At 34.4% G+C, this 27,063-nt stretch overlaps 2 protein-coding genes across 7 annotated transcripts in view; one reads left to right on the plus strand and one right to left on the minus strand.

The window, feature by feature from the left end:
• SPOCK3 (SPARC (osteonectin), cwcv and kazal like domains proteoglycan 3) overlaps nucleotides 1-27,063 on the plus strand; it is a 327,128-nt gene that overhangs the window by 1,380 nt on the left and 298,685 nt on the right. For all 6 annotated transcript variants that reach the window (XR_008966143.1, XM_057378291.1, XM_057378290.1 and 3 more), the window contains exon 2: nucleotides 18,392-18,558. The gene's annotated coding sequence lies outside the window, so the exon portion shown is untranslated. The remainder of the gene's footprint in view (nucleotides 1-18,391; nucleotides 18,559-27,063) is intronic.
• On the minus strand, nucleotides 672-26,130 carry ANXA10 (annexin A10). The gene is made up of 12 exons (XM_057378289.1): nucleotides 26,113-26,130; nucleotides 16,465-16,546; nucleotides 14,331-14,425; nucleotides 10,169-10,282; nucleotides 8,280-8,370; nucleotides 7,800-7,879; nucleotides 4,959-5,012; nucleotides 4,745-4,838; nucleotides 3,331-3,426; nucleotides 2,616-2,674; nucleotides 1,490-1,612; nucleotides 672-765 (listed from the first exon to the last, which is right to left on the minus strand). Exons 1-12 carry the CDS (start codon nucleotides 26,128-26,130, stop codon nucleotides 697-699), a joined length of 975 nt encoding a protein of 324 aa, XP_057234272.1. The 3' UTR covers nucleotides 672-696.

Here is a 27,063-nt window from a genome sequence, read left to right on the forward strand (position 1 = left end):
CAGAGTTTAATCCTCTGGAACGGATCCTATGCTGAAAAGCTAAGTAGTGCTTCATCYTCCAAGTTTTCCAGCTCATGACACTGGAATGCATGGGGTACTTGATTCTAATTTTTACCTCTGTTTCAAACAGAATAGGGGAAATGCCATTATGTGAGCTAAAGGAAAGAATACAAAAGCACTCTGGTGAATGACTGATAATACATGGGGGCAGATGCTTAGACTGGTAGTATCTAAAACAATCGTATTCAAAAGCATAAAATATGAGATGTATGAAGCAGGAAAGAGAAGAAAACAATCCCTTAAAGGAAGAAATCCTCTTGCTAAAAGTAAATAAAGCAAAATATTTTTTTCTCTCCAATGAGCAAGTGAATAAATTCTTCCAGAGCCTGKTGATAAATGTTTGGGATGTTGTGACACTAAATGATAAACAAATGCTTAYATGGAGTAACTTTATCATTTGCTCCATTAATTTACATTAATTGTAAAACCAGAAACATTAATTAGAACTAGGGATAAAACCATGTTCCTGGCAACATTTTTTCCCATCTCAAGAGAGATTTAATATTAGCAAATATACAATACTAATTTTGCTGTTGTAATATGTGAAATAGGGATCTCTTACAGTTAGTGCATTGCATAAAGCTTCAATTTCTATTTAAAATAGGTTTGCACAGTCTTCAGAGTTCATCTTCTTACTTAATAATCTTCTGTATCACCAGCACAGATAGCAAGTAAAGCACTCTCATAGTGCCCTGAAGCAAAATGCTGCAAGGAAAAAAAAAAATCAACATTTCTGTGACTATAGTTTTCTGATTTTTTTGGTAAAACATTACACTGTTTTCATAAGGATTCTAGCCTGAGATTTTTAAAATTTCACATGCCTTGGCCTTTAGTTTCCTGGGCACCTAGAAACAATCTAAGTTTGAAAGGCTGGATCATATCTGCTTATTACTTCTCAAGTTCAATACCAAAAARTCATGAGTGATTTCATAAAGTTGTTGCACATCTTGCAGTTGGATTATAGTGACACAAAAAGGTAGTGTCTTAGCAAGAATATTTTTTTTGTACAATTAAACAGTTTTAAAGTTAAGTTTTAAGATACAGACCAGGAGTACTAGAGGAACAGGGTTTGTGTAGGKACTATCTAARCACAAAGATAAAACCAGATATTGATTTCAGCTTTGCCCAAAAGTGGTGTCAACCTAATCTTGCAGAATAACATGAAATAAGCTGTTATCAAGTGGTGTAGAAAACATKCATACAAACTCCTGTTTTATATACCCTGTTTATATACCCATGTTGCACTGGGTAGGGATAAAATCACAGTGAGTTGAGAATTCACTGTTCACTTAAACTGGGGCACTGAAAATGCTCTATTATTTTTACACCTTGCTTTTTTTTTTTTTTTTTTTTAAATCAAATTGTTAAACAGAGGGGCACAGTCTGTGTGATACTGGTGCTGAATATGCAAAAGTTTTTAAAAACTTACTTTGATGTCATGGAAGAGTGATTTCCCATATCTCTCTTTGTATCGCTGTCGTATGTTCATCAAGTCAATCTCACTCCTGGCAATGAGAATCCTAATAACTGTTTTATTGTGAAACCCAAAGTCCTAAAATGAAAAAAGATGAGAGGAAACTGAGGAAACTTGACAGCTATACAATATGTGTTTGCCTGTGTATGCTCATATTAATGTTCAGTAAATAAAGGTAAGATATACCCATACAGGGTATGTAAGTATATAGGGTATCCTAGATTTAAAAGGAATCTAAGCATGTAAGGGTTTTATCCTACAGAGTTTTCATGTACTCAAATAATAGAATTCAGGTAACTGAATAACAGTGGGTCCCCATATGCCAGTGATTTAGCCATGCACTGAAACTTTTATAAAAGGAAATCTGATGAACTTTTTTTGCCAGTGTTCTTAGGAATTCAGTTTGTGGGTAGCAGTTGTGACTGTAGTTGWAGACTCCATTCAAATTTTAATGAGGTCAGTAATTTATTTCACAACTGCTGCCTCATGTGAATTCAATAAGATTTTTAACCATAGATTTATTATTTACATGGTATGTGTTCAGATGTGTTTTATTTTAACTGTTTCTAAATTAATGTTCATTTTGTAATTGCGTGGACAGTGAGGACATCTAGTGGCAATAAAAACAGTCAAAAGAAGTTAGCCCACAAAAATTAAAAGAATCCGCACGAGGTTCTACAAAGAAGTGCGACCATTTGTCTTTAAGTAACATTAATTTATGATTTAATTTTTAGCCATACATATTAAATCTCTAGAGACAAAAAATTACATAGTAAGAAAAGTGCACATGAAGTTCTGCTCAGCAGGGGAGATACCATCCATAGAAAAGAAATGTCTCTAATGAAAACATTTGACCAGACAAATATTTTTTAAGGTATCTAAATACTTAACCTTTTACTGCTGAATTCCGACTGTTGCTTAGGCACTACTGCTTTGACATTTATGTAGGTGCCAACAGTTTTAAAACATGCAATCACACCTTAGATATTGAAGAGACTGATTTGTAAGTACTTGTTGAAGAATAATCAAACAAAATATGGAAGCTGCTTTTTATGATATGTCAAGAAGAATGACTACTTACATGAATTGCATTATAAAGCCGGTAAGCAAAGTAGGAAGGCTTGTCACGAATGCAGAGAACTAGAGGGAAGAATTGCAACAGGTAACCAGAACATTATTATGAAATTATTTCTTTTGGTTTTAGGCTCCTTAAAATATAAAGCTGCAAAGTGCTGTCCATGCCTCGGGTTAAAATTAAGCTACCAATATTCACTAATGCAACTGTATTTATAATTTTTAAAGTTTGGTATTTGTTTTGGGTGGGTCCTCATTGCTGTTGCATCAAAGCACCTRTTAAATACCAGTGAATAAACTCACATATCCTATTTGTAGAAATATTTTTATCCTTATTCTATAAATGAAGGACAAATGTACATAAAGCTTGAAACTTGTTTATATACCACCAAAGTCCTGAAAACTTTGCTGGTTACTTAATATGTGTAACGTCAGTTGGAAATCCGCGATATCCTTATTCACACAAAATTTGTTATCAAATAAAAATTAGATACTACTTCTGCTCAATCAGAAGCTAGTGCTGTGTAAATACATTTTTATATTTACACAAACATGGGAAAGCGGTTAAAATTTTCTAATTATGTCTGAAAATTTATTTGCACAACATGGGAGATTAAAGTGGATAAAATATCAGAAAAAATAATATTCTTGATGCACAAGAGATAACATACTAGATATTTATTAAGAGATTGCTGCTAGTAAAAATAGTATCTTTACATTACCTATTGCAACCAGTAATTCTTGAAAGTATCCATCATAGCATTCATTAATGGCATCTACTATGTCTTGCCCAGAGATTTTTTGGAACTCTTGGAAAACTTGGTGGGAGGAAAAAAAAATCCTGTTATATTCTGTATATTCACTATTCATTAATAATGATCAACTTGCTTTTTTGTTTTTTCCTTGCTTCTCCCCAGAATTATCACTACTGAGTTTATTTCCGTCCCTTATTATTCTCAGTGTTTCATAATATTTGTATTCCGCCAGTTCAGGCAATCCAAATGAGTAGCCTGAAATCTGGCTTCTATAACATTCTCCCCCTGGGTTCTTCAGTCTAGAGTATAAARTGAAAGTGCATCACATATCTAGCAATATCTGTCCATGAAACTTGTAAGAATGTCATGTTAGTAAGACAACTTCTTTGCTCATTTTGGCTAAAATCAGTGAATTTCACGGATTGTGACGAGAAGCCATGATTTGCATGACACTCAAACTCGCTGCATGATGCAGGTATCCAGACATGAAAATATGCAGGGTGTGCTTTTTCTTTTAGGGAAGGAGGAAATTTTTTTGGTGCATTCCTTACTGCAAAACTTACAGAGTACTACAGTACAGGCAGAGCCCTCAAATATCAGGAAGAGTGCAGAATATAAAGCAGATGTGTTAATCCTATCATCATCAGCTGAATGAATTTGTTGATTCATGATAGCAAAGCAGTTGTAAGCTACTGTTGGAAGTTGACATAAGAAATACAGGTGGCTGCACAGTGATAAACTTGTCAGCAGACTGTTTTTCCACTGCAGAGCAGAAACTCAAACTTGTCACCAAAGGGACATAATAGGTTTCTTTTCTACAATGGAACATTTGGACAAGCTCACATAAATTTCTTGCAATCTGTCGCTATGTTTGATTTTCTGTTTTAAATGAAAGTGGGCCACCCTTATGCTTATGTGGTTTTGTTCATCATGGGAGAGTGGATGTGACCACTGACGTGAAATTTCTGGGGAAAAGCTTCAACACAGCAAGGTGTTTTCACATACAAACATTTGTTACTTAGGAAAAATGAATAAAATAGTTAAGAAAAATCTCCCTCATCCCATTGTGTCATATATAAACTCAGTGCAGCTGTAGCATTTGCCTTTCTAGGGTCATGCATTCTTCCCTAGGTTATGCATCCCTGATGCCTCCCTGTTCTGTCTACAGCTGTCAGTATTCATTGGGCAAAGTTCAGTTTTGCATTACTTCCAAATTCCCATTAACATCAGTGGAAGTCTGAGAGCTCCAACAGTTCACACTTAGGTTTCACGCTAATGTCCTGCTGCATGCTGGCTGTCTTGGTATGCAAAGCATGGCTTTAGTAGTGAGTCACGTTTTTCCTTTCCACTCTATGTTCAAACAGCTGAACTGCTGGATTACCCATCCACAACTGCTGGTGACTCCTGTTGCAGAGAATCATTTGCAGCATATTTTTGTGTTCGCCTGTCTTTTGCTGACATGCTTCCCATAGAATCTAATGTGTCAGGAAAAGGAAAAAAAAAAGAGCAAAATTCTTTAAGTAATTACTAAATCACTTTTCAGCGATTTTTTTTTTTTTTTAATGTTTGAGAAGTTCACATCTGAGCGTATTTACCATTGCATCCTGAGCAGCTGTGGAAGGGTCTGCATATCCTTCCATTCTTGTTCCCTGAGGGAAAAAAGAGATACATTTTATTCAAAAGTTAGATCCTAAATACTCAGTAACATAAAGTAGGAATAGAAAATTCTCTGTATATGAAGCTATGTTGTATTTATTGAGATAACATATACAGGCTTTTAGGTTGGATCAGTATATTGCATGGTTGAATTTGCAAACGTAGAAAAGATCTTGAAGCTGTCATGTTATGTCGTAACTTTCTTTAATAAGAGRAATTCTGGAATGACAGACAGTCTTTTGAGAGGAAAAAGCAGGGGATGTTGGTAAACCTATCCCATTTTTAGTCCAGTTTTAGATAAGCTTTTACCTGACCACCACAATTCCACTATCACTTTCAGAATWATGGATGTTACATTGCTTATACTAATCTAACTCTGAGGGGGAAAACGAGGATAAGAGTAACATTTATCATTCACTGATTAGTTTTTATCAATATATATATGTATTACCAGAAGAATATTTTCTCAGTGTTTTCTTCTTCCTGCACAAAACGTAGGAGCAAACTCATAAAATAATGGAGATTTTTCTTCCTCATAATAATGGTCTAAAATTAAGATCCAAGACTAGGAAATTGTTTGACAACTTTGATACACAAACTGCAAAAGAATACTTCCAATTTTCCCATACATTTAATAGCTATTCACTTACATAAAACAAGTTAAATTTCTTACTAAACACACTATGATCTGAATTATAAAGTCAGAAAAAGAGGCAAGCACACTACTTTTGGAATTGCTTTTTTAACCACACTCATCTGGTAAGGATACAAATGAATCATGGTAGTAAGCCTCTCAAGCGCATGTAATTACTGCCTTAATTATGTGTGCATAATATTGCTTTGTTCGAAGCAATTTTGTTTAAAATTTACAGTCATGTTACCTTATATGTGAAGGGGAGGATTAAAATTAGGTATTGGCTGTCAGCTTGTAGAATGACTCATTTGTAGTTCCTTTTTGTTAAAAATGTTAATTTACATTTTAATTAAATGGTGAGAATTTCACACAGTGAAATTTCTAGTAGTAAGATAAATTATTTAAGGTAAATTATGATGGAATGACAGCATGAAATTACATACACAAGAAAACAAAGGAAATAAAGACAGGCAAGTGAACACTAAAATAACTTTAATATTGCTCTACATGAATCAAATGGCCACCTTCTCCAGTAACATTTGTATAATTAGGTTTTACATTGTAGAAATTATCATATTTCAATTAATACGCAAAAAAAAAAAAGTGAGTTAGAATAAAATCTGTTTGTCTCAGACTAGAATATTARGTACCCTGAATTTGAAACTCTTTTAACTCTTTTCATTTCTGTAGGRAAACCTATAATTTCTAATCTGAGACTATTCACAAAAACCATAAATACAATACTATAATAATTGAACACTTCATATATGTGAATCATGTTTACTTCTCTGAGTAGTCTCACGTGTGTCATCAATCCCAAGATTTAATAGAAATCAAAGCAAAAGGTTTCGGCAACAAAGCATTAAAGGATGCATTGGAAATGKTGCATGGTTATAGAACTAGAAAGGGTATGTTTTAATGAAATATCACTGAGTTTTAATATATGATCATATCCAAACATATTCGACCAGTACTCTTCAGAAGCCTACAGTGTAACTGAATAAAGTCGAAATTTTCTGCAACTCTTCCTTGAGCGAAATAGCAGATCTTGTTAACTAAGAAGTTGCTGATTTCARTATCTGGTGTTTAAGAAAATAAGGGCTAGTAATGTATAATCTGAGATTATTTTATATTTGGTTCATTTGATGGGTAAAGTATGCCACATGGTTTTAATAAAGATGAGAAGTGAGATTGCTTACCTCTAGGTCTTCATTTTTAAGCAAGGAAGTATTTTCATTATCAGGCAAAAAACATCCAGCATGAGAAAAAAATATTTTGTGTTTATGTGTCCTACTTTTGAAACTTCTGCTGTCTGTATCTCAGTGATGCCTACTGCTATTTGAAATGGGTGGGTGGGCAGATGAGCTTATGTTATAAGCTTTTCCCCAGCCATTCATTTATGTAAAAATACAGATACCCTTTATGTATGCTGTTAACCCCTGGTGGTCCTTTTGTCATTATTTGTTACTCTAGTTTGCAAAAGATTTTAAAGATAATGAGCACAGTGACTACAAAGAGAATGGGAGCTTATGATTGGACAAGGATGACCACTTTGTTGTATAAACTACAGATTGGTAAAACTGCAGAAGTTGGTCTGTAAAAGTGACACTTCCTTTGCCTCTGTGTAAGCATGTAGTGATTTAGCATATGCAATATCACAAAGAGCATCGTGTTTTAAGTAGAGAACTATTTAATTCTTTATTTCTTAGTCAAATGTGACTATATCTCTCTTTTCACATAATGTTTTGACTGGATTATGATATATCCTGATAACAGAGAAAAYGTGTTTTAAAAATGACAGTCTCATTTGTACATGCAAGTAGACTCATTTTGTGATGAGAYGGAGTTGAGGGTCAGCAGTTGAATTTTATAAATTAAATACTTTATAATACTTTATAATACTTATTAAAGACTTCATAAGCTAATCTGWTTACCTTTGCCACCATCTGATAGCCAAAGTCAGAGTAGATGGAGGAATTCAGTTTCTCTTCCTCATCAGCTTTCCTTCTGTCTCATGTTAAAAAGTGCAGCCCTATTGAACTTGCTTTAATTACCATCACTTTAAAATGTAAAACTCATCAAACACTGTCAAAAGTCATTATGAATCTTTTAGAAGTGTAAGTCATGCTACTTGTTTTTCCAGTACCTGAGCAAGGTTCATGAGTGTATCTCTGAAGTGACCTGAAGTCTCAGAATCGATATCTTGTTGAAGATCAGTATTGTATTCTAGGTTGAACCAAAAACATACAATCTAAATCACCAATGAACATACTGAGAGTAGTACAAATTAAGATTATCAAATAAAGAATAAATAGGTTTCAAATACTGGTCCATTTTCTGTGGTGTCTATTTCACTGTAACCTGGGCATGTTCTACACAGGGGCCTGGCTGTAGAGTTGGCATGTCTGTGTGGCCCTGCTGGAGGCCTTCAGTTGCTGTCCCCACTCATCTGCCCACCCACCCACCCACATTGCTTCAGCCTTTTGTATGTAGCTGTGGGAGAGGGTGGGAAGGGAGCCAGTCAGTATTTAGGAGTCATTTTTTTAGTTCTGTTTCTTCATGTCTGCTAATACCTCCAGAATACACATAGTACAACTACTAYGGTGCACTTGTTAAAAAACCTTACGCATCAGGTAGGCTTCTTTCATCTGGAAGATCTCCATATTTGATCTTGAGGCTAATATGTCAATTAGGCAGTTTTCTTCTGTATCTACTCCCTGTATAGAAAGAAGTAAAGAAAACATATGAAAAKATGTTGTGTAGTAGAAACCCCAATTTTTAGAAGAAAGCAATGGTGTCCTTATCAGAAATAACAAAATAATAGCAGTCTCTGCAGAGTGTACTTGGCATAGTCTAGTTTAAATGTCTTTTAGTAAGTAAAACCCTGTATTTCAAATATGTTTCTCCTTAATCTGAATTTCAGCACGTACATTAGCAAGTGGGGAGTGAAACAACACTAGTGTTGACAGAAACATAATGAGAATGATTTCATAGTTTAAGATTATGTGCTGAAAGAAATCAAATGCAAAGATTGAGCATACATCTCTAGCAAGTGTTCAGGAAATCTGAAGTAGACATGAGCACAGCTATTATGTTGGTCTGTCTTTGTGGGTTTTTTTKGTTGTTGTTTGTTTGTTTTGTTTTGTTTTGTAATTTATTAGGAATGCCACAGTCTGTACTATCTAGCATAGAACTTGCTATTAAAGGAAAACATCTGGCCATATATGCAATGCAATCACTGTATTTTCCTGCAGGATTTGAATTAATTTTATAAGCTTCCATTGACATAAGGTATGGTGCATATGCTCCTTTTGATATGCACATGTATATAGTGTTCGTGAGTATTCRGCATTTGAGGTAATGGAAGAACATTAGAGTCCATAGATGCATGGGTCTGTTTTTTAACTTGGTCATAAGAACCCAGATCAAGATGGAGTATTATAAGAAAGTTCAACCTTGATCTACATTTAGGAAAAAATAAACTTTGGCAATCTTGTCAATAATGTTAATAAAAGTCATGATACCTTTGTTAACAATGACATTTCACAATCCTTTTAATGCCAGCTGTAATAAAAACGTATTGGTAGTTCTAAAAAGTGCATTGATTTAACTGTCTGAAGAACAAGAAAAAACTGCTAACTCTTTTTGGGGCTGAGGGAATTCTCAAAATTGACAAAATAGATCATCTTGCCCAAAATCATATAATCTGTATCTTGCCTGTGACAGCAGACAGCAAATACTCATGGAAAGAAAAGGAAAACTGTGTTGAACTCTGATGTGCCTTCCTATCTTTCRGAAATGGCAATTCAGGAATTTCCTGAGAACGATAATTATTTTCAATTGCCAACAGTCAACCTRTTTTCAAAGAATTTATTGAAGTTCTTTATGAACTGATTTGTGCTTGTGAACTCCACAATGCCCCATGGGAATGAATTTCATTCRTTAGTGACATGATATTTGAAAAAATGGTTTTGTTTCAAGACTTCAGTTGTGTGAGGATTGCAGTCTCAGATCTTGGGAATAAAAGAAAATATTTTCTTCAAATTGGGAGATCAGCTGTGTTTCAGGGGAGTAATCATTGCTTTGTCACRGAGTAATTTGCAAGTGTTTATGCAAAGACATGTTCTGCTAAAGAAGCATTGGTCTTTTGAGAGATGGAGTCTTAGTACATGGCACTGGCTGTGGAAATAAATTTGGGTTATAACATACATAAATGCTTGCAGAAAGAGCACCTTACATTTCCCTCTATAAACTTTCTTCATTTCCTGAGTTTACCATGGGTGTTAAATGGGTTCTATTTGCTACATGAGAAGGATATTTTTATGCTGATTTTAGCATACCAATGAATAAACTTGAAATAGCACTTATTTCTGATGACTAGTAAACTATGTGATAGTAAATTGCTCCAGTGTACTTTCAGTAATTTATCAACCAATTAAATGTTAAAAAAAAGAAGTATTTTCWGTACTTTAATTAATGACTGCAACTCTAAGCAATTTGGAATATGAAGATTACCTTCAAGGCATGCCAAAGCTCGTGGGCATCATAGGAGGCAGGTGGATACATCAAGCCAACCATAACTTCTTTGAAATGATGAGAGAGATTCTCTTTTAGGTCTGTTATTAGATCCTTGAAAAGAAAAAGGAGATGCCCAGACAGGATTATCTTTATAATCACACTTTATTAAGACAGCATAAAAAAATAGTGTTTTTCTGTGTAGTGTCAAAGACGAATTCTGGCTAAGACTAAGTAAAAAAAGGATTCTTTTAAATAGTACTTGCTGGGCAAGATGAGAATAGGTGCACAAGCCAGTAGACCACAATGGATTAGAGAAGAAAACACAGGTGTTTAAGTGCAACTATTACTTAAAGTCTTGGAAAACTAAATATCACAGCAGAGCATCTGCAGGTTCCCCTAACATTTTCTCTGTGTGCCTCTGAAAGAGGTAAATGCCTTTGGAAGACAAGTATCACAGAACAAAGGTGATTTCTTGTGGTCTTTTCAGGGTTAATATGTGAATTTAAAAAATCATCTGTACTGCTCTTAGTACATAAAAATACTGGCTTTGGATTGCTGGATGGTTATGAGCTTCAGTTCAGGTATATTTTACATTTAAACTGAATTCAGTACTTTTGATAGATGCTGGATTAATAATAAGAAACCCTCCTTTCCCCCTGTTTTTCAGTTCTTTCTTGCCAGGTATGTGAGTAATGCATCAGTTTCCTCCTCATTCTCCCCATTCCCAGTAGCATCTTTCAAAACACTGCAAATGCCAAAAGCTTGTTAACTTACTATTGATGTTTCTGATTGAGGACACTTGTGCAGTCTTTCTTTCTTTTTTAGATATTTTGTATGCAGCACTGGATACCTGTCAGATATGTTCTAGTCTATGTCTGAATTGAAAGGCATGCCAGAAACAGTTCTCATTATATAAACAATAGTTTTCAGAGCTGTATTTTTTTCAGGCCTGTACTTTAATTTTGATACATTTCTGAATATAATTAATAGCTAGAGYAGCAATGAAGTGCAACATATGCTCATTAAAAATTAAATTTATGATGAAGAAACATACAGTTTTCAGTGAATGCACATTAGGTTCATTTGACAACCACGAAATCACACATGGACTAGAAATTAATTCATTAAGACATTTTACTTCTGGTAATGTGCCTGTGGGAAAATGAATTAATAATACAAATGGATACTACTTAACAATTGCTCCTGCAATCAGAACTAAGGAAAGTGAAGTATTGCAAATAAGAAAAGACAGCTCTAAGTTGTCATTATTTTAATTTCCTAATCATCTTTGCCGTAAGAAATCCTTGAAAGCTAATTGTAAGAAGGAATATTAAAGCTTCTCTGTATGTCCAAATCATGCAGCTAGTTCAGGTCTTTCTTTTTTTTTTTTTTTTTTTTTTTTTTTTTTTTTTTTTTTTTTTTTTTTTTTTTTTTTTTTTTTTTTTTTTTTTTTATTTTTATATTTCTCTCCTTTTAATATGCCACAGTTAACATTCGTCTAATAAATGGTCATAGTGGCTACCATATTGAGCAGACTGAAGTGAAATAAAGAGGGAAGAGGATTGGACCAACAGGTTTACCATAAATTGAACTGACAAGGTTAAAACTTCTGCCTTGTCCTGCAGTGTTTACCACTCATAAACTGGGGCTGCCGAATGGCACATTTGCTCGATGCAATATAACCAGTAGGACACATTACAGCCAGGGAAATGCTACGTGTGCTRAATTATCTTTCAAAGCACAAACTGCAGCAATTTGAGAAAAGATGTATAACATTTTTGGTGTGGTTTTTTTTGGGAAACTTTCAAGAGTATCATGATGTATCTTGCACTTTAAAGCATACCCAGTGTTTAATGAATTCATTTGAATTATAATTGTGGGTATATTGCAGTATGTTGCATGAGTTTAGAATACTCTGTAGCCTGTTGCTGGAATATGGAAACAGTTAGCTTGTCTTTTCTTTCTATTATTATTCACAAATTTAGCAGCTAAAATTCTTAAAAAGAACATCTGGGGTTTTCTTTGGCCTTTTTCTTTCTTCTAGATCTTTAGGTGTGTGTCTACTGGCTTTATAGCACTTCAGGCTGACTCCTATGGCTGAAAGAGGCATGAATTTAAAGGTAATGTGTTTTCATAGGGATTTATTGGTTTGTTAAATTTTTTTTGTTTGAAAAGAAAAACCAACTAGATGAGTGAGGAACAAGTCAGTAATTGTTCTCCGTGAATATGAAATAACTTCATTCCTGAAGGACATTAGCCAATTATTTATTGTGATATTGTGTTATCTCTTGGTCATGTATCAAAGAGTAGAAATTAAAGATAAAARCATCATATGGAGCTTTAAAACATTTTCCCTTGTTAGAGTGCTAGGTCCAGTGGATACACTACAAAGAAGAGGCTAAAACAAACCAACCAGCTTCTATGGATGGAGCAGAGAAGTGATGAAGGAGTTAACTGAACACTTGGAAAGAATGCTTTATGTTACAGGCACCTTTGGGTATCTTGATATACTTTAGTTTTCTATGAGTAAAATTCAAACTCAGTGAGGAATATTTCATGGATAAACACTGAACTTGTGTGGTTTGCATGTGTGATGGTAACCTAATAGATATGTTATAATTGAAAAAATACTTTTAATAAYTTAGGTACACTGATTTCAATCATTGTAGCAATCTTTGGAAGGCCGATAACTGTGATTCAGTTATTTTATGGTCTTTTTAAAATATATTGATCCAATAAGACTACATCAAAGAACATCACAATTATTGTGKTTTTGACTTTTTCCAGTAGTCCAAATAAAGTCACTGATCTCCTGAACATGGGTAACAACACAAAATTGACCCACTTATAGTGATTAAATCCAGCTCTTTTTCCTCTGGTTCTAGAAGAGTAAGTGGGTGTTTGAGCTTATCTAGGGGTCAACAGTTTTGAGGTATTTTGATATAGAGTTGGCACAAAGGTTGTCGCTAGAAAATGTCTTGGTTACCCAAAGGAAAAAACACACTGTTCTGCTGGTCACTAACTCGTGATGTTAAGAGCACCACAAGATGTGGGGTTTTTGAATGAACCATTCAATTAGTTAGCCCTAATTAAATAGATGGCTCTGTAGTAGCATTTGTTCAAAACCATTGTTCTCACTCATGCTGATTGATTCAATGGCAAGCAGACAATGACCTTCAAGGAATTTTCCAGTGAGCCCTTTCTTTTACAGGCTTCAAGAAATGAAGAAAATTTGATTTCATGTTAAGTGTTTGCCTGGCTTCTTTCAGGGGAAGGGTATGTCGTGTCAATTTGATCCAATAGTTTCAYGCAGCACTTCTCATCACTTTCACAGGAATTTTGCAGAAGGAGTTGCTATTATTTTTGTCCCTATACAGCTGTAGTAACTAAGGAAAATGCAGGCATTTCAACTTTCCCAAAGTTAGTTGGTTAGCAATAGTACATCCAGAAACAGAATGAGGATATCTCTCTGTGTATGTTTAAGCACTTGTGCAACAAAAATTACATTGTTATATACAGCAAATATGGATAAAATAAGTTTTTTTTTAAAAAGTAATTTTAAAAAAATTTTAAAGTAAAAGTTTTTTTTTATGCCTTAAAATTTTAAAGCACCTTTCAAAGATTCATGAATTCCACAATAAGCAGCTGAGATAAATATGGTGCTTAGTGTGTGGATGGAAGTACATGGAAGGAGATGTGAGAATGTCAGTGTTTGAGATGTGAACACTAATCATTATGTGAATAAGACAAAGAGCCTGTAACTCTTTGTATTGTGTTTTACTTTGGTTACAATGCTGTTTTATTATTTATTCCAAAAGCTTGAAAAATTTATTTCAGAACCCCCAAAAGCACATGAAGAAATAAGCCTGTTCAGAAATTTTAGGTTGGTCAATAGAGAAGCATGAACTGTAGAAGAAGGAACTTTCCATGCCCTTTTCTAACTCTGTGCGTGGCAGACATACTTCTGCTGTAGAAATGACAATCTGATACCATCAGAGGTATCAACAGCCAACGAGCAAAGTTATGTGCCAACCTGTTGGTGCCAGCCAGCTGTCTGACAGGCTTTTGGTTCCAGTGACTGACCTGAGAGAAGGGCTGACAGCTGCACAGCAGGCAGGAGAGAAAGAAGTAATGAAAGTACAAAGTGCTTGTGTCATACCCTGCCATACATGTCTCTGTATGCCTCGGCAATCATGAGCCGCTGTGAGTTGCAACGTTGAGTTAGGATATCAATCAACACTTGTTTTTCACAACCTGAAAAAGAAATTACACAGATGCTAAATTAAACAAAATAACAAAGTGGTATTGTTTACTTGCATTTCTGATTGTTCGTGTTTTGTTAAAGAACATTATACTAATTTCTTGAAAAACTTGATTGAGAGACTAATATCCTACTGGTATTAAACAACATTAGTTTTATTTATTGTGCTTAGGTATCTTGCTCATGCTGGTATAATACCATCAAAAAGCCAAGCAGTCTGTTATTACCAGATGCATCATCACCTCTCCCAAGCTCAATGGATTTGAAAGCATCAATAAAACAGATAGGGGCTTTTATTTATTCAGACCTACGCCCAGTAGTAGGATTTGTGACTGAGCCTTGGAAGTCATACTTGTGTGCTCTCCTGATATTGATTAAATTGTCATTTRATTATTAGGGATTTCTCTTATGGGGATGACAAATTGCTGTTAGACCATTTGTTGAAAAACTTGTAATTTCAGAGGAACTGTATAAAATAGGTTATGAAGTTTTAAAAAGTAGTATTTTACCCCATTTCCAAAGATATTTCATTGAATGTTACATATGATGGTTTGTTTGATGGCTAGAACATACTACTAAACTTCTATAATGAATCAGTATTATTGCTTCTGAAAAATAATATTATTAGCATATTCAGAAAGTTATTCTAGAATTGTAAAATGGTTTTTGTATCCTAAGGACTGGGATACTGTACATAATGGTTTCTCTTTACTTTTCAGGAAATGGTTATCATTAGGAATCTTTACAGCTTACATAGTCCGTATAGCAAAAACTAAGAAGGATCCAGATCCAAGAAATATTATATAATATAAATATAAAACTTCATTAATTTGTGTGGTACCACTGGTATCATATGGGACAACATATGTGACTGAACATCCTCATAAGAATGAATGTCGTGTGCAGGATTGAAGGTCAGGTAGTCAGTACCTGTAAAGGATATGGTGACTTTACCTCCCCTGAAGCTGAACTGTTGATTTTGTCAATTTTCCTTTAAAGTAGAACTTTGTTCCATGTACTTTGATAGGATAATTGAGATGAAGGTTAACGTGCTTGTACTTAGAGTATTAAATGAAAAATATAATCTCTATATTTTCATGTTAGCAACATTACCTTAAAAGTACTATTTGAAGTGTAGGAAGATGTTTAAAACTTTTCATATGTAGTCAGCTTAGTCATAAAGATTCTTCAGATTCCCTTTGATCACTAATGCTCATTGTGGTTCATTCAACATTAAGTCTGAGTCCTCACATTTTCATTAAAGAAACTGAAAACTGAATGCAATTTTTGGTACTGTACAACCTTGTGAAAAGCCTAAGAGGTGTAAAAGCTCTAATAAAAAAAAGCTCTAATAAAAAAAGCTTTAAAGTGAAGAAAACATTTCAGATAATAAAAAAACAGATCAATATTTTGACCCTCAGCAACCCTAACAAGTTTCAACAGGAAAATACATAAATCTGAACGGAGAAAAATGGTTTTGTAAACCAAAGGGTTTTGGAATAAACACTGAAAGCAAAAATTGCAAAGATAATAAGTTCTTTAAACTTCCTATTCMATTTGTATTTATTTCTTGATGACTGATTAGGAGACTTAGCAGACCTTGGTAGCTGTTAATTGTTGGTTACAACTGAAATCCTTTCATTTCTTGGCCCTCACTCTGGTGATGTAACACAGAATTCTGTTTTCTTTTTCTTGTTTTCTCAATGAAGTGTTCATTACTGTAAGAGTTGGTATAGATTTTGGATTAATCTTGATGAACTCTTAGTTCCTGTAATTGTAAATGATTTATTTGGACATCATCAGTGTGTCTTATTGTGATTCCTTGAAGAACCAACAGATATGTGGTGATACTTAATTTTCTGAGCTTTTTTTTTTTTTTTTTTTTTTTTTTTTTTTTTTTTTTTTTTTTTTTTGTTGTTTTTGGGAGCTTTCTGAAAAAGAGGAAATCAGTGTTAGAATCGGCAATGCTTGTTGTTTTTGGGAGCTTTCTGAAAAAGAGGAAATCAGTGTTAGAATCGGCAAAGATACTCACTAATTCCCTGCAGGGCTCCTCCTAGCAATTGGGCGTCCATTATAGGGTTAAAATTTGGAGCAGGAAGAATGGTTCCTTGTGTCTACAAAGGGAAAAAGTACACTTTAATTGAGGTGTTTAACATTTCTAACATTGTATACGTTAATCACTTGAAAACCAACAATCATAGCTTTGTATTTCCTTTGCTTCGTGGGGAACAGGATGTAGTTTTAAATTTATGAAACAAAATCTAAACTTGCAGTTAACCCTTGGTAGACAGATGATATTTGAGGAAATTGTCCCTAGAATGAGCTAGGCCTGAATAGGAAGAAAAAGATGATGATGATTTGCATTGAAATGTAACCACATTTTAATATCTATCCCTTTGTCAACTTTTTAAAAAAATATTGTTTTATATATCAAAGTTAAGCCATGGTATCTCTGACAGTCTTCAGGATTTATTCCTCATGGTATTTCTAATTTGTTGAAGGGACTAGTATGAAAATGATGAATTAGATCCATAGATTGCTTAAAAACCTAGTGATTTATTAAAGCTATGATGTTACTGCTAAATGAGATAGCTTTCAGATGTGCCATGTAGAAGGTAACACAATTTTTCTGATTGCTTTGTAACTGATTAAATTACTGTCAGCTCATTCTCATTGATACTTATTTCATGTATTTTTCTTGGTTTTTTAAAGAAATCTGTGAATAATAAACAGAACTAATTTTAATAGAATCACAAGAAAATAACTGTGGGTGGCAGATCCTTAGCTCTGTTTCCTGGTTAAACTCTTTAGTTCATCTGAGAATTCTGCTTTACCCAATGTACAAAGGTTCTCTTTTATGATGATTCCAGGACTCAGTAGTTACATCTGGTTAAAATGACACTGTTAACTTTGTATTTTCATTTCAAAGAAAATGGGACATATTTTAGAAACATTAATGGGGTATTTTTACAAATACTTCCTAGAATCAGGACTTACGTGTATTACACTAATTAATTTGTTTGTTTGCTTGCTTGTTTTACATACAATTGAACACTTTTGTACATTGTGCCTCCAGCAGTAATGACATACACATAAGTTTTGTGTATGGCCACTAGTCATGCTTGACTGGTTTGAAATCTAAGTAGAGGAATTAAGAAGCACCAAACAAGAATTGTGTATTTTAGATGAGAAGGAAGACATGATTTCTTGATACATTTGATCATTACTTTGGACCCACCAAGCAAAGATAAGAATAAATTGTCTGTAGCTAGAGAAAAAAAGTGCATGGTCAGAAATTTCAGGTATTTGGAGGAGTTATTTTAAAAGTACTAGTAGGGCACCATGCCTGTACACAAAGAAGTATTTTTCAGTGGCCAGGCATCCTTCTGGAGTTTGTTCATCATTTAAATGCAAGGTCCAACTTTTTCAACTGAACATAAAGTGTGTAGGGCCTTTTTACTTATAAAACAATTGGGAAATTGCTGAGAAAAAAAATGTTTTGGAAATAAGGAGAAAATTATTGGCCACAGAGGATACAGTGAAAATTAAGCCAATTTCTTCTGATTGATATTTGTTGTTGTATGTGAATGAATTGCAGACTCATCCTTAAGATATGCTCCGTCCCATCTTCCTTTATCAGTGTGAGAATTGTCTGTGTACCCTGGGCCTCATTTGGCACTTAATGTATATGGTAGGATAAGGATCCACAGATATTAGCTTCAGAAACCCTTGCTGGCCAGAAGGGTGGGGGTAAGGAGGTTAGAAAATATAGGATGTGTGCATTTATTTGAGTCTACTTTAAAATACTTGTGCTGACTCTTCATCTCTGCATCAGCTTTGTATGGCCTCAGCTCCTGTAAAGATCAGCCATCTTGAAGTATTTTCTTTCACATATGAACTGTTAAGATTAAGCAATTGCATTGTTAATCTTGCATGATTGGGTAATCTTTTCTTTTAAGGAAGAGGAAGACAATTCCAAGATGTATGGGGTGTCAGGACAAGAGACACCAGGAATGAAGTCAGCAGAACTGAGCAGTAACTGAAGGAAAGATCATTCCTGCAGTGGAGTTCATGAGCACCAACTCATTGACTACCTACACAACACAGAGCCCAGACTCAAATGGAGGTAAGAACTGCACTCTAATTAATTATGAGAAGCAAGAGGCATATCTAGCAATCAGGTGTTTGTCTACTAATTAACAAAAAGGTTATGTAATTTGTAACCAGTGAATGCTAATGTCTTTGTTAAACTGTATTAACTCTGTAGAGTTCTGATGGTCCGGCAGCTGKTGTTTTGCAGGTTACCATATAGCTCATTACCTTGTGCAAACTAGAATTAAAACCCAGAAATCCCTCACCTCAGTGTGTGAACTGGTGTTTGTGCACCAGATAAAGAGCCTGCATTTGGGACAGCAGCACTACTGTCCTGCTGTGACAAGATGCTACACAGCAGGTGGGAAGGAAAACCTTGCTTTGAAAATAATGCAGAAATTCAAGAGGTTTACTTTTCTGAGCAAATGACCACTGTAATTTCCTTTGGAGCAGTTATCTGGGGAGAAGGAAAGGTGGTATAGTTTTTAAGTTTTTTAACAAGACTTACAATAATCTCCTGTACTGAGACATAAACTTGAACATCGTGGCAGGCATTTTGTTTTGCCAAGATTTGTTATAATCTTGTCATACTTTAGAAGCATCTGTGGTTATAATGTTCTTTTGTTTGAAATAGCCCAAGAAATTGAGGTAATATATATCAAAACAATGTCACAGTGGAAAGCTGGGGTTCTGCTTCCAGAATCTGGGGCCCAAGGATTAAAGTCATGTTTCCTGCAAAAATATACAGGCTTGCCATGCACAAATGTGCCTAGGAAATGTCTAGCTAGCAGCAATGTTCATCACTGCACAAATTGAGGGAGCAGAGAAGTAGAGGCATTTGGTGACTGAATGAAATTACAACAGATTGAATTTTGATCAGGGAGCAGGCAACTACATGTGAATAAATTGTTCCTTTCTGTTATTTTTGGCTAGAGAATTTCTACTGCCCTGCTTTGAAGCTGGGCATTTTTAGGATTGGTTGAACASCTAGATGTAGTTACATGTACTGCTATTTCACTTCATTCATTTCCACTGAATTCAGTTGTGACTGATCCCCGTAACAGCCAAAGGCTCAGCTGAGCAGGAGCAGAGTGCCCATGGAGTTCAGGGAAAAATGCTGGAAAAATGCTCTGGACTGACCAGAGCTGTTGCAAAGAAATCTTATTTTACCTCAACWAAAAATGGACTGAGTAGCTATCAACATTTGAGAGAATAAACTGGTGATATAAATATTTATATCTGACTTCACTGAAAGAGGGTGAATGTCTCCCTGACTTGGCCAGATCAGCATGAGGGGAGTGAATACATGTCTAAGTGCAATGTAGAGTATAAATACTAAAAAGATAGCAAATTAATCTGTAAAAAAAACAAACAGCTTCAGGTGGCTTAGACACATGTATTCCTTCCCTGTGATGCCCAGCAGCAGGGAGCGTACCATGAAAGGCAGTAATGCAGACCTCCTCCGTATTACATTTGTGTTAGGTTTTCAGTACATTTTGTATTACTCTGCCAGAAAAACCTACGTAAAATCACTTAACTTGATRTTTTACATTACAGCCTCTATGGCTGAAATAGCTGGAAGAACCTAGTGAGAGACTGACATCAGGAGGCCCAGTTTTGAGTCTATCACTGTTTCTGTTTTGCTTATGCAACATCTTTTGCTTCCCTAAGCTCTGGAAAGCAAAGGCCAGTTACCAGTGTGATCTCATGACTTTTCTTCTGCATGCCTTAAGATGGTTCACTATGAGGATGAGCAGAAGTTGTTCTTCAGGGCAAAGTTAAATGTACAGAAGTRAAAGTTGAATTGTTGTTGACTTGGTGATATCGGAAGGGATGAGTAAATACAATGCTCTGAATCTATCCACACAAGTAAAACAAACTGAGACAAAGTAACAGAAGTAATTTTGTAAGTTGAGAAGAGCAGGGACATTTTTTGATTACTTAACATTCTTATTACAAGAATTTTATCCTAATTTCATGGATAGCATCAATGGAGGTTTTTTTTTTTTTTGTATTTCAGGGAACTTTTGGCCCCTCAACCCTCTACTCAATCTAATAGTTCTATACTTTTTTTCAAACAAAGAAATGTGCAGGAACTTCTCCAATAAACTTTTTAAAATAAGTAGACATTATCAAACACCTACTTAGTCTCAGTAATGTGGGATTGAGTGATAAAGARACTTGCGTGATGCTCTGGATGTCAGTTTGTAGGGTGTTCACCAATTCCAGACACACGCTTTGAAGAATTCAAGAATTCTTAACTTTTGTTAGGATAAGGTACAAACCCTGAAATTTGTATTCGTCATCACTGGTGTACTTGATGTGATTATATGAGTGGAAAAAATTATGTACATTGTCAATACAAAACCACTATCAACTTCATGGGCAATTTATTTAATCATTTTCATTTTTCCAAAAAGGAAATTAGCAAAGGTGTAATGAACAAGGAGCCTAAGAGATTTGACTCTTAGAAGCAACAGACTTTGATATGTGTACAGATATTAAAGTTGTTGTTTATGTTATGAATATTTAAGTGTTTAAACATCTATTTACATGGAGATATGCTGTGTGGGTCATAGTTTGGTGGTGGGCCTGGCACAATTAGGTTAATGGTTGGAGTCAATGATCCTAGGGGTTTTTTCCAACCTAAATSGTTCTATGATGTAAAGTGAGCCTGGCTTTAATATCTATATGAAAGCTACAGTAAGCCAGTTTATAAGTTATAAATCAATCACTTTAAAAGTATTCCTTCCCTAAATGGGTTTTATTTATAATAATSTGGGAAAGATCCCATAGCAAGTAAAGTGTTCACTCTTTCATCAGTGTCTGAATGTAGCCACTTCTTTCCAAAGAGTGTTGGCAAACACTGAAACTGCAGAGCTGAATTTCTGAACATCTGGAAGTAGATCAAAATCAGTGCAAGACAGCTCATTATTAATCTCTTTCATGCTAAATACAGTAATTCATTAAAAAACAAATGGATGGAGGGTGATATCTAAATATTGCCTTCGGGAAATGCTGACCTAGAAAACACACAGAGGAAATAAGGGCTCAGTTCTCAATTGGAATGAATGTACATAACAGTGACAAAGTCACTAAAGTTTTGTTTTATACAAGGTGATGGCTAAACAGATAACGCTTCTCTTACCCAGATATACTTGAAATATCCTAATTACTTATGCAGTGCATGCTGGCACTACCTTAATAATGAATCATGTAAAAACTCATGAATTTTTTGTCTCTTCCTAGATTTGCATATCCATGTATGGTATATATGATATATACAACATATATGATATATATGTTACATTCCTACATCCATTAGGTTCAGTGGACAAGATACAGAAAACAAAACATTTCYTTTGAGTTGTTTGCACTTGAAAATCCTCAAAAGTGCAAACACAGGTATTTTGCTTGCCAAAAAATATCAGGTTCGTTTAGTAAATTTGAATGCAAGATTGTGGATTTTGTGGCTATTAAGASGGAGCGTTGTTTTGAAATACGAAACAATATATGTTAGTGCTTTGTGGTACAACTTGTTCCATGAATACTGCAGATAAAAAAACATCTGTTATTTTTCCTGATTCTTTTCTTTCTGTTTTCCTACTTACTTACAGTTAATTTCCCCTCCTTGTTCCATCTACACTCACAAGCCATCAGGTCCTTTCCGAGACAACCAGTGGCTAAGTAAATATGGTTTGTCCTGTGACTAAGTCTGAAGTGTGGATGTAGCATTTGGCTAATGCTGGGCCAATGGAATAAATGGCTGTTGAGTTTCAACTGCTGTATTTCTTTAACTGGTAATAGAATTTGATTCCCTCACCCCTACTGAGCAGTGTTTTCACAAACTTCAGAAGATATTGCAATTCTCTACTGAATGATTGAAATTCACTAAAAAGTTCAAATTTACTGTTAGGAACAGGTGGATTGACAAAAATGTACAAATAGGACAAAACCAGGGGGGAAATACCTGGTATAGTCACTAGAAGGCTGTGAAGAATTACACAATTTTGATAATTTTAMAGACTTTTAATTTTGAGACCTGGATTCCAGCATCTCTCAAGACATATTCACCATTTTGCTGGAGCTCTCACTGTGAGCTTAGAATTCAGCATGGCAGAGCTTTCTGCTTTACAAAGAGCATCAGCAGAAGGTAGTTTCCAAGAGCAATTTGGCCTTTTTGTAGGTTAATTTAGACAAACTGATGTATGTGAACATGGAAAAATGGTTTTTGTACTGTCATTCCTCTGCAACATACTAGTGAAAAGGATATCTGCTTTTCAGAAGGAAGAAAATGAAAAATATTTTGTCTTTTTTCTCACAAAGTGTCCAAGCACTTAAAGATAAGGCAAGCGAATCTCCAGAGGTGATCCAGTGATTTTTGACATTGAGGTGTTTATTCCTCTTTCTGATCTTAGGATATCCTCATGTTCAAAAACAAAGATCTGTCTCCACAGAGGTGGCCCGGGTGGGCACTTTACACATATCTCTCTGCGTTTGTGTATGTTCTTTTAACTCTCCTGTAAGGAGCTGATTCCAACATCAGCTGTGCAGACAGAASAGGTTTGTGTGGTGTTGGTGGAATGAATCGAAACAACACAAGGTGGAAGAGGACTGAAAAATTTACAATAATTCTAGAAAAAGATACCTTTCTTCTGTGCAAGAACAAGAATGTAACAGCTTTTTCTCACCAAAGTCATTAACAGTTCAACAAAAGTATCAGTAAAAGGTGAGGCTGCTTTTATCAAATTATGATGTGTAAACTTCAGGCAATTCAGTCTTGTGATGGAAAAGGCATTCTGAAGTATGATCAACCTTCTAATAATATTTGTTCAGTAAGTCATTCTACTGATAACAAACAATCAAAGTCAGACTCCTCCTATTGGTCTGAATATTTCCCATAGGGAATGTCTACTAAAATAGAATGATTTCTTTATTAGCTAACTACATACTATGAGCTAGCTATACTTTTACAAAGATATCCTTTGTGTGCAACTTTATTAAGGTAATAAAACTTTCATGAGTATTTTGTTTTGCTGTGAGTTTATTGTGTTACATTTAATTTAAATAATATTTGATACAGTAATAGCAGAGATACTTCTAAGCATAGAAAATTATTTCTCTAAAGCCTCCAATCTCTCTCTGTATATGCATTTCAGAGAGGTCACAGATGTTATCTTGTCTAATTTCTGGTMGTTTTACCTGTGGTACTATGGGGAGCCATTTTGTGTATGCAATCTCTGATAAAATGATGCCTTGCATTGCTGAATCTGACAGGGCTGCTGCTGTTAACAGTTTGTACGTCTAATTCTTGATCTTGGGGAACTCCATTCTACCTGATTTTTCACAGATTATGTATATAATTACTAATATGTGTAGCATAACATATAAAGGAGGTCATCTTAAACAAGCACATTTTGAAAGTAATGCTCCCAATTTTTTTATTATTCTTTTTTTTTTCTTATCCTTCTGAATTAATGATATATTCAGTGTTCTGGGATTTCTTGAAAAATATCTCTTAAGTCTAAAGTGTGCTTTTAAGACTTTTTCCCAATCTAAAATTGTGTTTTAGAGGAGTAGAGAGGATATTAATGTGACAGTCTCACCACTCAGCCCTGTGTAAGCTCTGTTTACTTGTTTGGGATTTGCTGGAGTGATTTTTCTGTTTTGTTGCTGAGTCTCTTCAGAGAAAACTGCCACTGYTCCATGACCAACTTTATCCTGAAGAACAAGCTGGCGTCCAGGGGAGAATGTTATGTGCGGCTCTGCTTTACATGTTCCAATTCTGTCTGCATGCCTCAGCAGGGAAGTCTGTTCCTAGGATCCAATGATCTAGTTCATAAAAAACCCTAGTTTCATTCCCTTTCCATTCCATAACACATGGAAATTTGAATAAAGTGTAAAAATTGTCTGCAGTTGCTTCTCTGCTCTCTTGTTTCTGTGATTATAAAAAAACAAAGGGTTTATCAGTGTGCCTTTTTATGTTTAGAAGATGAGGGAATAAAGAGATAGTATTAACACCATTTATTTTGGAGTATTTTGCTGTAATTCAGTGGATCAGAATTAGGAACTTAAATGTCTCCTCTGCWCAGGTACTTCATTAGACTGATGAATGTGTAATGGTTATGTTATAATTAAGCCTAGGTACCTGTTGTAAACATCTGYCACAGTTAAGGATTGTCTTATTTATTAGATTTTCTTTATAATGCTATCAAAGTACTACATTATTTTGTAAATATAATAATTTCCAGATGTAATGACTTTAAAAGAATTTCTTCTGTAAGTTATTTTATATATGCTACCATTAATATCAGACAACATATCATATGCAGAAGCAGTGCCAATTACTTAGATATGATTGGTCTCAATAAATCAGTAGAAGAAAAGAAACTGAATTTCTTGACTTCTCCAGTTGAAACTAATCTACCAACTTTTTCAGGTAGAGTTATTCTTTCTGTCTTCCTTTAATTATCAAGAATAAATTASAGAATGGCTGTAACTTAAAGAGAAAAAAAGAAACAAAGTAGAAAACCTCTTTCAAGTTCTTAACTGTCTGGCAAAGGATGCAAGATCCCAAATAGCAGAAAACCAAACATATTACTAATCCTGATTCAATAGCAATTACTTTAGAATAGCAAATATATGCAGTATAATTTTATCAGAAGAAATACTTTACTGGCAAGATTGGAGTAATTAGTGAATTACACTTTCTATTAAAATAGGTAAGGGAAAAATATTTATTCCTTTAGAATATTCTATATTGATTTGTAGGTTTGTTGAGAATGTACATGCTAAAAGCCTTTGAAAGGAATGAATCATTATTCCTACCAATAATAATTAAAAGAAAATCCTTAGAGAACATAATTGTCAGTATGCCAGGTACAGAAAGCAATTTTGCATTTTGTTGTCTTGAAATAGTAACTATAATAGTTGAATGAATGGAGATTTAAAATTGCACTATAAACATTTTTTTCTTACAGAGTGCTAGTGAAGCCATTTAATATATTGCACAAATTTTTGATGCGGAACAATCRCTCATAACTCTTGCTGCATTATGACTCTTGTGGAGGTAGCATTTCTTTGCTTAAAAATATTTATCACACTATGAACAAAACCAAATGTTTATAAATGATGAAGCTATTCAGTTACTTAGCGCAACTACAGATCATCTTGTGAAATTATAACTCCCCCAAAATAATGCCAGGAATAGGTATCTTCTGAAAAATTCACATTTTTATTTTTAATACAGTTAGGTGATAGTATGGAATTTAGTTTCTTGTGTAGCAGCTAAGTGCAAGCATAGAAAACCCATGTACAGAACCTCACATGAAGGCTTGAGTTCTTTTTTTTTCTTGAAAGGTCTAAAATTATTAGATAAGAACTTATAATTTTTTATATTTTAATCTTCATTTAAGACACTTGATATATATCATAAGTAACATCAGGATTAAACCCAAATCACAAATAAATTAACTTCACCTAAAATTAATTTCTACCAATGGAGAGAAATGGATCCCAACATATGTGATGACAACTGAAAAGGAATGGAAAGTTTTGAAGATTTCAGAGAACAAATCATTATACTCACATAATCTCCACAATACATTTTGATAGAGTCTTCAAGTTCTGTTGAGATAAAATAGTATCTTCCCTAGACAAAAAGTAATGGGAAACTGTTATAGTGAAACTTTGTTCTGTTTTGGAGATTTGACAGAAGCCATCCAATCAAACTGATACCAAGTACATTAGGCTCCAAAGTAACAATGAAGCAGAACACCTCTTGGTACCTTGTGTCCTTGGGTTTTATAGATTTACTGTACAGTTAGTCATTAATCATGTATTGAATAAGTGAGATTATAATGTAAGTAAACAGAGTCATTAGCACAACAYCCTCTGTTCTGCTGTGTTGATTTTAGGAATCAGAATTCAGCTAGTCACAAAATGAAAAGCTCACCTACTGAAAGTGCTTGTGTTAATGATTTACTTTTCAGAGTGGGTCTGGTCTAGTCCCTTTTATTTCCTTGTGCTGAAATCACTCACCACTTKTTCTAATAGTATTTGTAGCTGGCATGCACAGGAAGATGCTTTATAACCCTTATACCTCACTCCGAGTACTCAGGTAGCCTCAGTGGAACTGTGTAAATGAGGATCTTTTCTTACAAGTTGCAACTTGCAAAATCCTCCAAAGAGCTGATGCAAAATCRTGCAAGGATCTGATAAAAAATCCTGTTACCATTGCTTTATTCAAGTACTTAGAATCCTAACATCCAACTGACAGTAAACCAGTATTTTTCATAGCTAATAACATATTTTTCTGCTCCTGATAACTATTATTGTATCAAACCATTGATAAAATACAAAAAAAGAAAAAAGAAAAGGAATATAAAATAGAGGAACATAAAAATAGAGGTGCAGCATCAATCTGTATATCCTCTACTACAAMTTGATTGGAAGGCATAGGCCACTGTTATCCTGATTGAGTCCATTAKAGAGGGGTAATGTTTTTCCTATAGTTGTACAGTAATAGTAGCTCAAAATC

Source organism: Malurus melanocephalus, unplaced genomic scaffold (genome assembly GCF_030028575.1).
Source record: "Malurus melanocephalus ecotype Western Australia unplaced genomic scaffold, MMel_1.1 scaffold_352, whole genome shotgun sequence".
In the NCBI taxonomy this organism is placed as follows: Eukaryota; Metazoa; Chordata; class Aves; order Passeriformes; family Maluridae; genus Malurus; species Malurus melanocephalus.

What these genes read in the sequence shown, in the direction of transcription:
- ANXA10 (XM_057378289.1), bottom strand. An exon ending in CACTCATGAACCTTGCTCAG is followed by an intron (nt 5,013 to 7,799) that starts GTACTGGAAAAA and finishes TTTTTCCCTCAG; the next exon opens with GGAACAAGAATGGAAGGATA. An exon ending in AGAATTACTGGTTGCAATAG is followed by an intron (nt 2,675 to 3,330) that starts GTAATGTAAAGA and finishes TCTTCCCTCTAG; the next exon opens with TTCTCTGCATTCGTGACAAG.